General features: G+C 37.9%; 1 protein-coding gene across 11 annotated transcripts in view; it reads right to left on the reverse strand.

Moving 5' to 3' along the window:
• Positions 1-863: 863 nt before the first annotated feature.
• Positions 864-14,503, reverse strand: part of frmd4a (FERM domain containing 4A) — a 133,757-nt gene continuing 120,117 nt past the window's right edge. For 9 of the 11 annotated variants that reach the window (XM_046864204.1, XM_046864203.1, XM_046864200.1 and 6 more), the window contains 7 exons: positions 14,195-14,426; positions 12,859-12,915; positions 11,896-12,133; positions 11,163-11,318; positions 10,257-11,068; positions 8,172-8,268; positions 864-5,272 (listed from right to left, as the gene is read on the reverse strand). In XM_046864204.1, coding sequence (XP_046720160.1) covers positions 5,170-5,272; positions 8,172-8,268; positions 10,257-11,068; positions 11,163-11,318; positions 11,896-12,133; positions 12,859-12,915; positions 14,195-14,426 — 1,695 coding nt within the window. In that variant the 3' untranslated portion in view covers positions 864-5,169. Of the gene's footprint in view, positions 5,273-5,951; positions 6,020-8,171; positions 8,269-10,256; positions 11,069-11,162; positions 11,319-11,895; positions 12,134-12,858; positions 12,916-14,194; positions 14,427-14,503 lie in introns of all 11 variants that reach the window. The other 2 variants (XM_046864202.1, XM_046864201.1) reach the window with 1 other exon arrangement.

The following is a 14,503-nucleotide window of genomic DNA, read 5'->3' on the forward strand; positions in this document are numbered from 1 at the left end:
TTAATGTTATTAGCATATTAGCCTGGCTTTTTGTCCACTTAACCATGCATAAAGAGCCGAGTTATAGCACAATAAACAGAGCTTACACAGATTTACAACCATCACATGTATATTTGCTGTCCTGTTTTTCTTTGTAATGAAATGTTTCAGCTTTATTATCACCTGACTCATTTCTGGTGTTAGCATTGTTAGCTGCATAGGAGTTGGCTAGCATTATATACAAATGTGATTCCCTCAGGTTGTTTCCTTATACAAACAGGTATTTACTATGTGATTCATTGAGTAACCATGTATACTAGAACATACAGTACAATGAGACCAAATTTTCAAACAATTTAGTGCTTCTTTCAAGTTTGTCAGATTTGTAGAATCAGACATGAAGGTTCGACTACAGAAACCACTCCAGATTCACTACCGAATTGTGTATAAATGCATAAATTAGTTAAAGGAAACCCAATACTGCTTGACAGGGAAAATTGCTTGAAATTCTTCATTAGGATCAAAGCAACTTGTTTCTTTTTTCTCCCTTCAAACTCAGCACCATATCCAGCCACCAGTTTCTCATTACATATTCCAATGTATAATTTCCCATAATTAATATTCATGAAGAAATTTAATTTCAAAACGACCCCTGGGGACTATGCAGAAGAGGGTGAAGAGCAGGAGCAGTCAATGTCATCTCTTTTTTCTCTCTGTAGCTGCTCTCTGGTGAATAATAATGACTATTACACATTCATAATATTCTGCATTTCACATGCTTGCACCATAGCAGTGCTTTTTTTTTTTTTTTTGCAACCTCTTTATGGAATGTGAAAACGAAGGATAAAAAAAACTGGACCCCAATAAGAAAAATCACACTTAGGTTTAGAGAACATTCAGCAATAATTTATTTTCATAATCTCAAGAACCACCACATTTCTTATCTGGAAAATTCAGATTCAGTTGCCAACACGGTTTTTGAAAAAATTTAAAGTTACTATACAAATTCTTAATAGAAAAAGAATAAATTAACTGTGGAATTCATTGTTATTCTCCTCAACAACTCCACATTTGTTGTTGTGTTTTTTTTTTTCTACAACACCGTTATGTCTGCGGTTATTTTTGATTCGAACTCCATAAAGTGATGAACACATGCTCTATTGTCAGGAATGAGGGTGTGAGCGACACGGTTTAGTAACTAACATCCTTCATTTTGCACAACTCGTATTAAAACTATTGACAACGGTTAGGAAAAGTCTACAGCTAGAAAACAACGCAGTAACTGGTCATCCTGTAGCACCTGAAAGGGTTACTTTGTCCTGACATAGTGAAAAATAAAAAATAAAAATACTGTTTGATTTAAAAAAAAAAAAAAAAAAAAGAAAACATCTGAACAATTCAGTATTTTTTTCTTTGTGAAAAATAACCCAGACAGGTTTCCATAGTCTTTTCCATATATGTTGATAAATGTGTTAGTTTATTTTTTTTGTTATAAAAGGTTTTAGGCTTGTTATTAAATACAGGTAGGAAGGAGGGCATGAGGAGAGAATATACGTTTTTCTCATTTCTCAGTGGAGAGATAAGGACAAGGCCTGAATCACAGCACAGTGGGATGAGACGCCATCATGTGAGAGGGTTACGGAGATCTTTGACTCCGGATGTTTCTAGGATTAATTTTAACACCAAAGAACTGAACTTGCCTCTGAACTGTTCTTGAAGTTCAAACTCAGGCCTACGGTGACCTGGAAGTACAGCACATGTTAACAAACCAAAAATGCAAAAAAAAAAAAAAAAAAGATGAAAAAACAAAAAAACAAATGAAAACCACCTCAACATCATCTCAAAACAGGAAGTGAGGTCCTCAGAGAACATTACATGCTTGTTGCTGACTGGAATTGAATCTGCCCTTGCTTTTATTCCATCTTATTTTTATAGTCACAGATTAAGTCCAGATACCAGCATATCATGTTCAATAAGGACCTCCCTATTACAATTTAATATTGATGTGATTTTTGCAGTTTTTTTTTCTTCTGATTATTTGTTAAAATGTTAGTTTTGTTCCCTTTTTTAATACTTATATTTTGTTCTCTGGTTTGTTAACATGCTTTGCACTTATGACACACCATCCAGGCCTAAAAAAGAGGCAGCATTACATTGTTCTGGCTAAAAACATTAGTCTTGAATCTGTGAAAAACCACACAAACAGCAATCGATTTCACATTGCAGGGTGTCAGGATTGAACTCCGTCATGAAGGGTCTGATGGCACATAATGCACACACACACTATAATAATGGAAATATGTATACAAAGAAAAAAAAAAGTGTGCTTTTAGATATCTCTAAGTCCTTTGCTGCAGAGAGTCCATTTCCAAGTGTGTGTTGTACCATGTGGGGTGTGTATAGAAATGCGGTTGTTATGGCTTGCTGTGGTTCGCCGTCACATGATAGACAGATTGAGTAGAAGAGCACCATAGTTTCATGTTTAAATCGTTTTGCTGTGTAGAGAAACACAAACACCCTGTGTTTTTTTTCCCTCTCTCCGGTCTAAAAGCCTACAATGAGTATGGAGGTTTGTCCGCGTTCAGAAACCGAGGTCCGGATGTGTTTGTTCTGCTCGTATACTGGAATGCTTAGACTGTCGCTTGAAATGGCACAGAGGTAAGATCATTAGAGAGAAGTTTGTTGGTCAGTGTCTGTTCTGTATGACGTGCCCCTTTTACGTTGTGCTCTTTATAGTTTCGTCCAGTCCCTAAGTGAGTACAAACAGTCTGGTGCTAACTGCATGCAGAACAGTAAAACTGTCAGTAAGCAGATAAAAAAAACAAAAACAATAAAAAAAAAACAATGTTGAAGATGTCAGGTACGAAAGTGACTTGAGGGCTCAAAGCCAGGTTAGATTATGGACATTTGTAATTCATCAGTGTACAGTACAGTAGAGGCTCAGAGCACCATGGTGGCTAGCAGGCTGGTGGAGCTGCCCGAGTGAGTGAGTGAGTGAGCGGCACATACAGTACTTCATCAAAATGTTACACTAACACACACACAGCTCACATCTAACAAGCGTTCGGAGACGAGTTTCCCATAAAAGACAGCAGAACAAATATGGCACCACGTGACTTTTGGGGAAACTTTGCAGCTATTGTATGACGACTGATAGATCTTGAAATAAAGTGAGGATAAATGAAAAAAAGACCAACAGATGGAGACCACAAGCCTCAAAATGTTTACACAAATGCCTGCTAATGATGACATTTAGTGAGTCTACATCCAGCCCTGCAATGACAACGAACACAAACGTTTCTGCTTCAGTGAGGAATCGTGGGAACACCTGGACATTCCACAGACTTTTAGGATCAAGATCAGTAGAAATTATTCTAAAGCACTAATAATGTTTCTTTACAGTATAAGCTTTATATTGTAAAGCTTATTAATGGGTGTGAAGACAAATCATTATACTGATGTAACACAATGCAACCCACATGTGGTGCATGACATGTCCTGGACACTCTAAACCCAGAGTCTAGTCTTAAAAAGATCTTTTCTAAAATGTCCTCAACCTGAGATCACTTGGATCTCGAATAGATCTGTTCATGGGCCTGTTTTTAAATCCTCCTCATGCAATTATTATTATTTTTGTAATAATTAAAATTTTGGCTTATGAATTTAATACCAAATTATATACCAAATTATACAGCCTAAGCTACCCTGACCTATATGTGAAGTAAAAACCTTTCACTTAGATGTTGTCCTGACACGCATCTTTAATCTAAACCAGACGGCACGAAACCAAACAAGCAGTAGATTTCCTCATATTTGTGTCTGTATTTCTTTAGAAGTCATTATGAGGATTTGTACCCGATTCCATTCCTAGTTCATGTGAGGTTACGTTCTTGATGGTCGAAGTTTAAACTGAACCACTTTATTCAATTTAAGTTACATTTTAAGTAAATAAGCATTGTTATTGTTTATCAACTTGTTTAGTACTTTAACAGTATGATCACTACTGTTAGGTAGGCAGAGAGATAAAACTGGCTGGTTTAACATTCATAACCTTCATGGTTTAACATTCATATTTTGCTCATAATATGCTACTGGTTGAGTGGAGTCTGAAATGGTGTCTCTTTTTATTGACTGTTTAATGCAGGAGGGCCATAAAAATTTTTTATCAATTAGATTTAGATATTGAATTTAAGGAGACATTCACTCACCACTTCTGAAATCATACATTTCAGAGCTGCCTTTTGTTTATGCATTATTTACTGTATCCATATATTCTGGAGAGGGATTTTCAAGGTTTTCGGGAATAATTAATGTGGTTTTCAGTTGTCATTGCAGTGCGGTTAGCCTTTTTTACGAAAGCATTTCTGAGAAACTTTTGGGAAGGAACCTTCTGATTCCTAACAGTCTTCATAATTAGAAATCACAACAATGCCTATAATAATTCTTGAATGATTCGCATCTAAATGGGTGTTTCTGTCATCTTGCGGTCTTGTGGTCTCATTTATGCACATATTTTCTACAGAACGTTATAAAATGGGACATTTTTTTTATGGTTCACTCAGTGGACTGGGGTGTGTGATTCATCGCAGCTACTTCAACAGAACAGAGCAGATGAAGGTTACGAACAAAATGGCCAACAGCAACGTCCTGTAGGTGTGTGTGAGTGCTCCTTATTTTCTATGCAGAATTACACACCGATGTGTGTTTGAGTATGCATACTTGGAGGCAGTTCACTAGAATGTACACACACACATACATACACACAAATACACACACACACAAACACCTCCAAAAAAAAAAAAAAAAAAAAAGAAGAGGCCACACCCCTGGTGTATCAATCCAGCGATGGGATTGGATGAAGGGTTTTTGTGCATACGGAGCAACTGGCTGGCAGCTAACTGGGTCACAGTTCAGAGTTCATATGATACGCAGTGGGAGGGTCAGCAAGGTCAACTTAGGTTTGGTTTAGTACAGTTTGGTGCAACCTCAGTGATCCCAAAATCCAGAGCCACTGTACTGTTGGATATGCACAGAGAGAGACAGAGAGAGAGAGAGAAGGTGAAGAGGTGTTGGCTCCAGCCGTAGGTATGTCTATTATATGTGTTGAGGTCCAGCCTGTGGACAGATCCACCCAGAGAACACTGTTCCAGGAAGAAAGAGATGAAGCAGGGGAGGGATGGAGGGACTGGTCTAGACGAGGGTTCCTGGCTTGGCCTTCTCGTGTCCATACCACTGCACATCGGCAAGCTCGGAGCACAGGGGACTGCTCAGGAAACAGCTGTCGCTGAATGATCTGTGAACAAGGCACGCACACGCACACACACACACACACACACACACACACACACACACACACACACACACACACACAAACAAAACTGTTAAAGTAATACAGATAAATCCTAAGACAATCTAAAAGCCCCAGAGAGCAATCATATTTACATTGAATCAATGCGTCTTGAGTATTAGCATTAAATCCAGATTGGGATTATTTAGATAAAAATGCAAGATAAAAAAAACTAAGGCTATGACATTTAAAACAAATTTTCATCCAGTCGCTGAAACAACTAGCCGCAAGTATAAACACGTTAGGCTTGAAAATTTTTCCAGTCATCTTTAAACGCCATATTTAACCGCCGAATCTCTCCCCGATACATTACATCATATCTTATATAGTCAATGAACATCAATGTGGCGACCTCAAGGAAATGAAAGAAAGATGAGACCACCATCTTTTGCATAAAGAAAACACATCTAGGACAGGGATAAAATGTTCCACTACATTATCGAATTCGTGTGATTAATATCTCAACAGCATACGATCCATATGCAAGAAGCATGAACTGTAACTGTGCAAATGACGCAGAGTCAACATGCAAAAGACGACAGGCTGGGAGAGGGAGAGAGGGTGAGAGAGAGAGAGAGAGAGAGAGAGAGAGAGAGAGGAGGAAGAAAAGGAAGAGTAAGAATACCTCTCTACTGCTCAGTGCTTTGGTGAGAGGGAGAGCGGTCCTCAGTAGGAGAGCTTTCAGCTGTATCACTGCCCCGAAGAAAACACCAAACACACACAGGAACACACACCCAGGCCAAACCGAGCAGAAGTGGGTTAGAGAGGATAAAATTAGGAAAGGAAAGAAAGAGAGAGAGAGAGAGAGAGAGAGAGAGAGAGAGAGAGAGAGAGAGAGAGAGAGGTGAACAGTAACTGAAGTTAGCGAGTGAAAGAAGGACGGTGTTAAAGCTTAGAAGGGTTAATACATGGAGGTTCTGTTATATACTATATATACACACACTACACTGTTATAGTCCAGTGCAATCGAGTCTGAACATCTAAATTAGCTTTTTTTCTAAACTAAAATTTAATTAATAATTACATAAATTAACTCTTTACAAAGGACAGAATAATTGTAGAAAACAACACAAAGGGATTTCAGGTATTATTGTTTGCTCACACATTTATAGAAAAAATAATTATTACTTGTGTTAATTAAATACTGTGACTAAACTTCAATTTTACTACAAAATGATTACTACATATAAAACCTATATTACATATAGGTTGTATTAAACATACAACCACTATAGTATACTTAAAGCCTCGATTATTATAAGTAAAGCTGTTATTAATACCAAACAAACTCTATTACTATAAATAAAATGTTTATCACTACACATATAACCTTTATCATTACACATAGAGCCTCAATTATATACAAAAAGACTCTATTACTATGTATAAAGCCTCTATTACTACACATAAAACCTTTATTACTACACATAAAGCTGTTATTATTACACACAAAAATATTACTAAACATAAAACCTTTATTACTACACTTAAAACCTATATTATTCCACATAAAACCTTTAATACTAAACATAAAACCTCTATTACTAGACATAAAAACTTTATTACTACACTTAAACCCTCTATAACTAAACATAAAACCTTTATAACTAAACATATAACCTTTATTACTACACAAAGCTGTTATTATTACACAAAAAACTACTACTATTCATAAAACCTCTATAATGAAACATAAAACCTTCATTACTACACTTAAACTTAAAACCTTTATTATTCCACATAAAACCTTTATTACCGTACTATACATAAAGCTGTTATCACATTAAGCCTCTATTACTTTTCAAAAAGGCTCTATTACTAGGCATAAATGGTCAATTACAACATATAAAGCCTTTATTACTACACATAACGTCTCTATTATTATATAAAAAGTCGGGCTGCGCAAATTCATTTAAATGGCACTCATTTTATTAACACGCGATTAACGCCATCTACTGTAGTAATGGATCAGAGCTTATATCCCTATTCCCTCAGACTAAATAAACACCATGGTGCACACATCTGGCAATTCAATCCGTCCGTGTAGAAACATAAAGGTTTCGTTTGGTGTCCTGATTAATTATGAATTTTAAAACACCATAATTACTTTCAAACATTTACAAGAATATGTTCATGCTCTAGGTTGAGTTTGGTTTCACTAATAATAAACATACATCTGCATTAAGCATCAATATTTGCCCATGCCCATGTTGATTAGAGTATTAAAAACTTTAATTTGAGGTGCATTTAGAACAAAAAATTATAGAAATATAATAAAAAATATAGAACACATAAAAATGTGCGATTAAGTTGATGTGATTTAACTCATGACAATCATACGATTAATCGCGATTAAATATTATTTTTTTTACTTTACTTATACTTTATTATTAAGCCTTTACATAAAGTGTCTATTACTATACATAAAACCTCTATTACTACACCTAAAGTGTCTATTGCTATTCATAAAGCCTTTATTACTACACTTCAAGCCACTGTTACATTATTGTACACATTCCATGTCATTTCACACAAATTTCCTGATTACAGTTGTATAAATCCCTGTTATAGGTACTCAAGATATTCCATAAAACTTTTGAGAACTTTTACCTGGATTAACACTGAGCTCATGCTGGGGTTATTACTGTATAAACTGTTCTTTTATAATCTGGTGGAACTGAATTACAGTGTGTTTTAGGGTAAACTGCTGTTGGTTTGCTGTAATTTAATTAGCACTGTGGCTTATCTAGTACACATTTTAGCGATAGAGCCCACAAGCACGTAATTCAAATAATGAAAAACTTGTCCTGATTGTGCCAAAAAAAAAGTTGCCTTTGACTCTTACCCGCTCTGCCAGTTGAGGATGTGCTGGGGGCTGCAGGGCGGCGTTGCTGCTGACTCACTACATGGAGTTCCACTTCTCTGGCTGAGTGGGGATGCGGCTACACACACACACACACACACACACACACACACACACACACACACACACACACACACACACACCGTTATTCCGTACTTCTTCACTCAAAGAATCACACAATAGCGTACTCTCAGTTTTGGAGTGAGCTGTAACAGATTTAACAGAAAAATAAAGTGAGCCTGTCACTGACACCCCCATATGACAGATGTTGGGATTAAGTCCCAGAGTTTCAGTCAGCCAGAGGGCATTCCATTATTCCTTCCAAACACACACACACACACACACACACACACACACACACACACACACACACACACAGACCACCCTGACAGTATCGCTCCCAGGAATGCATTTAACTAAACTCACACCAATAAACACTACTGTCAACTTCCACATACTGCTAATGAGGTATTAATCAAGACACAACATGAAGTGTGCGAGTGATACTGAGAAAGACGTGCAAAGTCATCAAACTATATGTTGCGTTATGTCTTATCAAATTCAATCAGAAAATAATTCATAAAAAAACTAAAACAAAAATACATATTCAATATATCCTACAGAAATGTAGCTATCGATTATTTCAGTAATAACCAGAATATCGATTAATCAGGTAAAAAGTACTTATTCTTTTTAAAAGAGCAATACTAAATATAGAAGAGAAATTGAGACAGGTCTCTTAAAATTAACACATAATAATTTGTTTAGTTTTTAAAAAAATTTAAATTTAATTTCTGAAATTGTAATACATGAATATCTGTGAAAATCCCATTTAGTGTATTTAATTGCCATATTACATCCAAATACAAATATCAATATCAAAATAAAAATTCTAATAAAAATATAAAAATACAATTCAGATTACTCAAAATGAAGTAAACGCACTGTACTGTGTTCTCTTTATGTTTCAGTTTGAAATGATCCCAAAACTTTCTGTTGTTTTCTTTGGTCTGACTCTACGGAGGCCCTTTTCTCACCACAATAAAAAAAAAACATTTCAAAATTTCCTTTTAATTGTGACTAAATTTCTCGTAACCATCCAAAATTTCTGGTGCATACACTGTTGGTGTATGAACAATATTGCACTTTTTTCTTTGCTGCTGTAACATGGAAATTTCCGGATAAAGGTACATCTTATTTTACCTTAATACATAAATATTTATAATATTTTTTAAATAAAATCTAAAAGAAACTGATGAAATATCTGTTAATATTTAACATCTTTGTTTTTGGTGTGTTTGAGGCTAAATCGATCTAAATAAATAAATAAAAAAAATAAAAAAATTGAAAGATTTAATTACAAATTAATCTAAACCAATAACGTATGATTAAAATATGTACATTTAGGGTGATATTATTCATGGTTTATAGAAAAAATATGAACAATTAATTCCTTCTCTCTGTGGCAGAATAAAAATACATGCTGATTAATATTTGACTACTGAATGGCTAAATTGATTTAGCAGCCATATTAAATACAGTGTACATTTCGGTTATGCTCTTTCCTGCCATATGTGGTTCTTCTCCAAACTGTTACCACAAAACTGAAATCACATAATTGTATAGGACGTCTTTGGATGCTGTATAATAACATTTTGTGTTCACTTTGCCTTTGAAACCCCATTAAGATATATTTTGGAGATGAAGACTTTGAATGGCCTGCTATAGAGCTCTGATCTCAACCCTACTGAACACCTTTAGGGGAATGCTGAAAGCACCCCAGGGGTCCTCGCTGTACATCAGTACCTGACTTTACTAACATACTTGTGGCTGATGAACACAAAAGTCCACGAGCACACTCCAAAATCTGGTCTAACACCTCCGCAGAAGAGTGTAGAGAATTAAATAAGCAAATTCGGACTAAATGTGAAATGTGATGCTCAAAAAGCACATAGCAAACTTATAACCAGGTGTCCACAAACTTTTGGCAATATAATGTGTATGAATAAAAAAACCTTACGACTTCATGAAATATAAAGATGAAACATAGTGAGTAGGATGTCTTACCTGGTGAGCCCTTCGCGAGTGTGCCGACTCTCCCTGTGTTCGAACTGGTGTGCGTAAGACGTGCGTGCTCCTTGATCGATCCAGATGAACGCTGGTACCAGCATCTTAGCTCCTCAGACACAGCTGCTCTGTTCCCAGATCCCTCCCTCCCTACAGATGGAGTCCTCACTATCTGAGACCTGGAAGGTGTAAGCCTGGCACTGCCACTGGCACTGCCGCCCTCGCCATCCTCCCCTGCTGACCCCCAGCCCTCCTTGTAGAGGCCCCCGGCTGTGTACGAGTTAGACGTCTTAAACTGTGCTTTGACGCTGTAGTGGCCTTCCTGGTCGCTCTCCAGGCTGCGGACCACCACAGCACCCGGGCTGCTGCCTGCTGGGTACAGCGGATACTCCTTAATGCGGTACTGTGAAGACGGCTGGCTCTGGCTGTTTAGGTAGACGCCTTGGTGGGCTGTTCCGGGTGTCCCGCCGTTACGCGCAGCCAGGTTGGGCATGCTGCCTGAGCTCGAGGTGCCCAGGTGACCGGCGGATTTGTGGCGCTGGCGCTGACGCTGACGTGCTCTAGAAGGAGAGTCCTCGGCGAGGGTGCGATAGTTCGGGTTGGCACCTGCCGGTGGGCAGCAGTGCTCGGAACTCGAGTGGCTGGTGCATGACGAGCAGTCATCTGGCACTACCGAGCCGCTGCTTCCTGTCCGCTGTGGCCCTGACAGGAAAAGGTCTGGGCTAAGCTCCGCCTCTGGTCCCGCCTCTAGACTCAGCAACTTCCCCTGAGACTCCAGGCTAGAGCTCCGCCCACGGAAAGGCTGAGACAGGCTGAGAAAAAGAGGTTCTCATATTAGTAAGATCACCCAACAAGTGTGTGATTTTGCAAATGCTTGTGTGTTGTGTGTAAATATATACACAGTACCTGGCTGAATGGACGTAGCTCCTGGTCCTCAGGTCAGGAGTAGAGGGCATGCTGGATTGGCTGTTCCAATGAGGCAGCGTGCGCACTGGGCTGTTCTGCAAAGAGTTACTTCCTCCAGTCTCACAGCTTCCTGTGCTCGGGAAGCGCCTGTGACTGCTACACACATACGGAGCGTGAAAACAAAAGAGCATTTAAATCATTCCTGAAAAAATTTCAGTGAATGCAAATAAAATCACTCAAATTCCAAATTCAAATTCATGTATTTACAAATACAATCATACATTTACAAAAGGGCCTTCTTACGTGTGGCTCTTTTACAAATGCACCTTCGTAGTGCAAAAAATAAATAAATAAATAATTAAGAAAAATAAGATGAAATAAAACCAGAGTTTTTTTTTTCTGTCCTGTCTCCAGAAAGATGCAGCTCTACCTCTGCCAGTTTAATCTATATTCCATGTGACTCTCAGGACACCCCTCTGTTTTAGGGGTGTTACGATACGTAGCAGCTTATTGAAGAGAAAACAACCTACATATAAATGAGTGGTCACTTTCTAAATAATACAAGTATAGCTCACCTACCAATAATTATATATAAATAAATAAGTTTTTACTGATGCAAATATGTTTAAAATTATGCATTGCGATACAAATGCCAACTTGTATTCAGTGCAGACTTTTCAAAATCGATGCGCCACATCATTCACTTTTATGACGATGCATGATTGGTGCAGACCTGGAGTGGGAGGAGCGTTTCTTCACTCTCTCATAGGGCTCGTCCAGTGAGCTCTCGCTCCACATGCGGGGTTTAATGGGTGATTTGTCGTAGTCGCTGCGCTGGTAGTGCAGGTGCCTGAGACCCTCCAGAGACTGAGGAGGAGGAGGCCTGCTGTGTGATGGAGGTCGGGGAGGAAGGCCTTTATGAGGCGAGGAAACTGGAGAAAAAGTGGGTGTCCCTGCTACCTGGGGGTCATCTGTGAGGGGGGGATGAAAAGAACATGAGATCATAAGCATGTGTGGTGTGTGCTGGAAGGTAGTTTTGGTTTTAGAGGCAGTAGTTACAGATATTGAGTCATTTTTTATTTTTACAATGCCTTGCATAACTACTTAACAACTTTTACGTATTGGGTAGTGTTTCAACCTGGAAATGAACCTGGTCACCAACTTTTAGCCTCCTGTAAGCTGAGTCCTTATAATTTTCTGATTTAGAACGCTTGTCACTTGAGTGTTAATGTAAATAAAATACAAATAAAGTATTGTTAATACTTGCACTGTTTCAGGCTATATGCTATTATAAGCTCATTAATATTTAACTGCATTGCAATACTACATTCTTCTTGAAATTTTAATGTCATTTTTACAGGTTTTAACAGCCCTTTTAAGGGCTGATAGAGGTCAATGATAGCTTGTATGACAGGTGTGTACATAATTGTATGGTTGTAAAGTGAAATTCAATAGGCACGGTATTGTTACTATGGAAACGTCCCATCAGGAGACTGCCGCCAGGTTAATAGCAAGCAATTTGCAGCATATGCTACTAGTTAAGGTTTATTATCCAGCTCACGCTGGGTGTGTATGTATGATTGTATGTATATATGCATGCATGTACGTATGTACTGTGTGTTTGTGTGTTTGTGAGAGAGAGAGAGAGAGAGAGATAGAGAGAGAGAGAGAGGGAGAGGGAGAGAGAGACACTCACCATCATCTAGCACCAGAGCATCAGAAAGAGAGCTGTCCTCTGAGCCGATATTCGCTTCTGCACGAAAGAGATAGAAACACGGTGCTTGACATCACTCAGCACACTATTACACACACGCACACACACGCACACATACATGCTGTTTTACAGCAACTGCACTTCCTCTTGCTCTCAGCAGGGCAGACTTTCCATAGGAGGATACTTTGTTAACTCACTTATTGAAGCTTCACAAAATCACAAAAAAGAGCTCAGAGAGCAACAAACCAACCTTAACCCCAGCATATCTATCTCACACACACACACACACACACACACACACACACACACACACACACGAAAAATAAAAGTTATAGTGTAGCAGCTGCCATCAATAATTAAATTATCCTGAGTGCTCTTCTGTTTACTTTATTAAGAATTAGTTGTCTTGTTCATCCAGACCACCTTTTTATCCACAAAAAATCCTATAAGTAAATAACTCATAATTTACAGTACAGACCAAAAGTTTGGACACACCTTCTCATTCAAAGAGTTTTCTTTATTTTCATGACTATGAAAATTGTAGAGTCACACTGAAGGCATCAAAACTATGAATTAACACGTGGAATTATATACATAACAAAAAAGTGTGAAACAACTGAAAATATGTCATATTGTAGGTTCTTCAAAGTAGCCACCTTTTGCTTAGATTACTGCTTTGCACACTCTTGGCATTCTCTTGATGCCTACTTTGAAGAACCTACAATATGACATATTTTCAGTTCACTTTTTTGTTATGTATATAATTCCACGTGTTAATTCATAGTTTTGATGCCTTCAGTGTGAATCTACAATTTTTTATAGTCATGAAAATAAAGAAAACTCTTTGAATGAGCAGGTGTGTCCAAACTTTTGGTCTGTACTGTATACTTATATGCACCATATACATCTGTATATTTGTTAACATGGACAACTTTCAGGCTTTTAGGGACTTGCATAACATTAATGCTCCCACTAGGGGGCAGAAAAACAGAAAAGAGAATCAAATCTTGTACTTGTGAACGAAGTATTTAGGATGTACATATGTGCTTTTGGATAGTTCGTCTTCAAATATGTGGTTACCTGACACAGACCAGCAAATGTATATTCAGCCTGAAGTGAATGTAATGAGGCCTACATTTTATACGTATTGTACAATATTTCAAAAAAGTAAGCATACATGGTGTACACCAATTATATATTACCAATATACACTAATAATTATAACAATAAAGTCTTCCTGATTCATGCAAATATTCAGATATAAGTTAATCATTAGAGTCAGTCTCAGATGTGTGTGGATTTATTTTTTTTTACACACCCTCTATGATGAGCGAGGCTCTTTGTGTGGGTTTTTTGCCCGAGCGGATACGGTACTCGTTGATGCCGTTTTCGATGTCCTGCAGCTTCTTCATTGCGTTCAAGTACGATGTCTTTCTCTGCTTCTTCAGCTTTTTACTGCTCACGTGAGGATCGCTGGCCAAACGCCGTGCTGCCTCCGTGATCTGAGACTGGATAGCAAACTCCCTCTCCAAACGCTCCAGCTCCTCCTCCTTACACACACACACACACACACACACACAAGCAGATAAGAACACATATTACCACATTCATTCCCACATAAGAGCCA

This window comes from Silurus meridionalis, chromosome 13 (assembly GCF_014805685.1).
Source record: "Silurus meridionalis isolate SWU-2019-XX chromosome 13, ASM1480568v1, whole genome shotgun sequence".
In the NCBI taxonomy this organism is placed as follows: Eukaryota; Metazoa; Chordata; class Actinopteri; order Siluriformes; family Siluridae; genus Silurus; species Silurus meridionalis.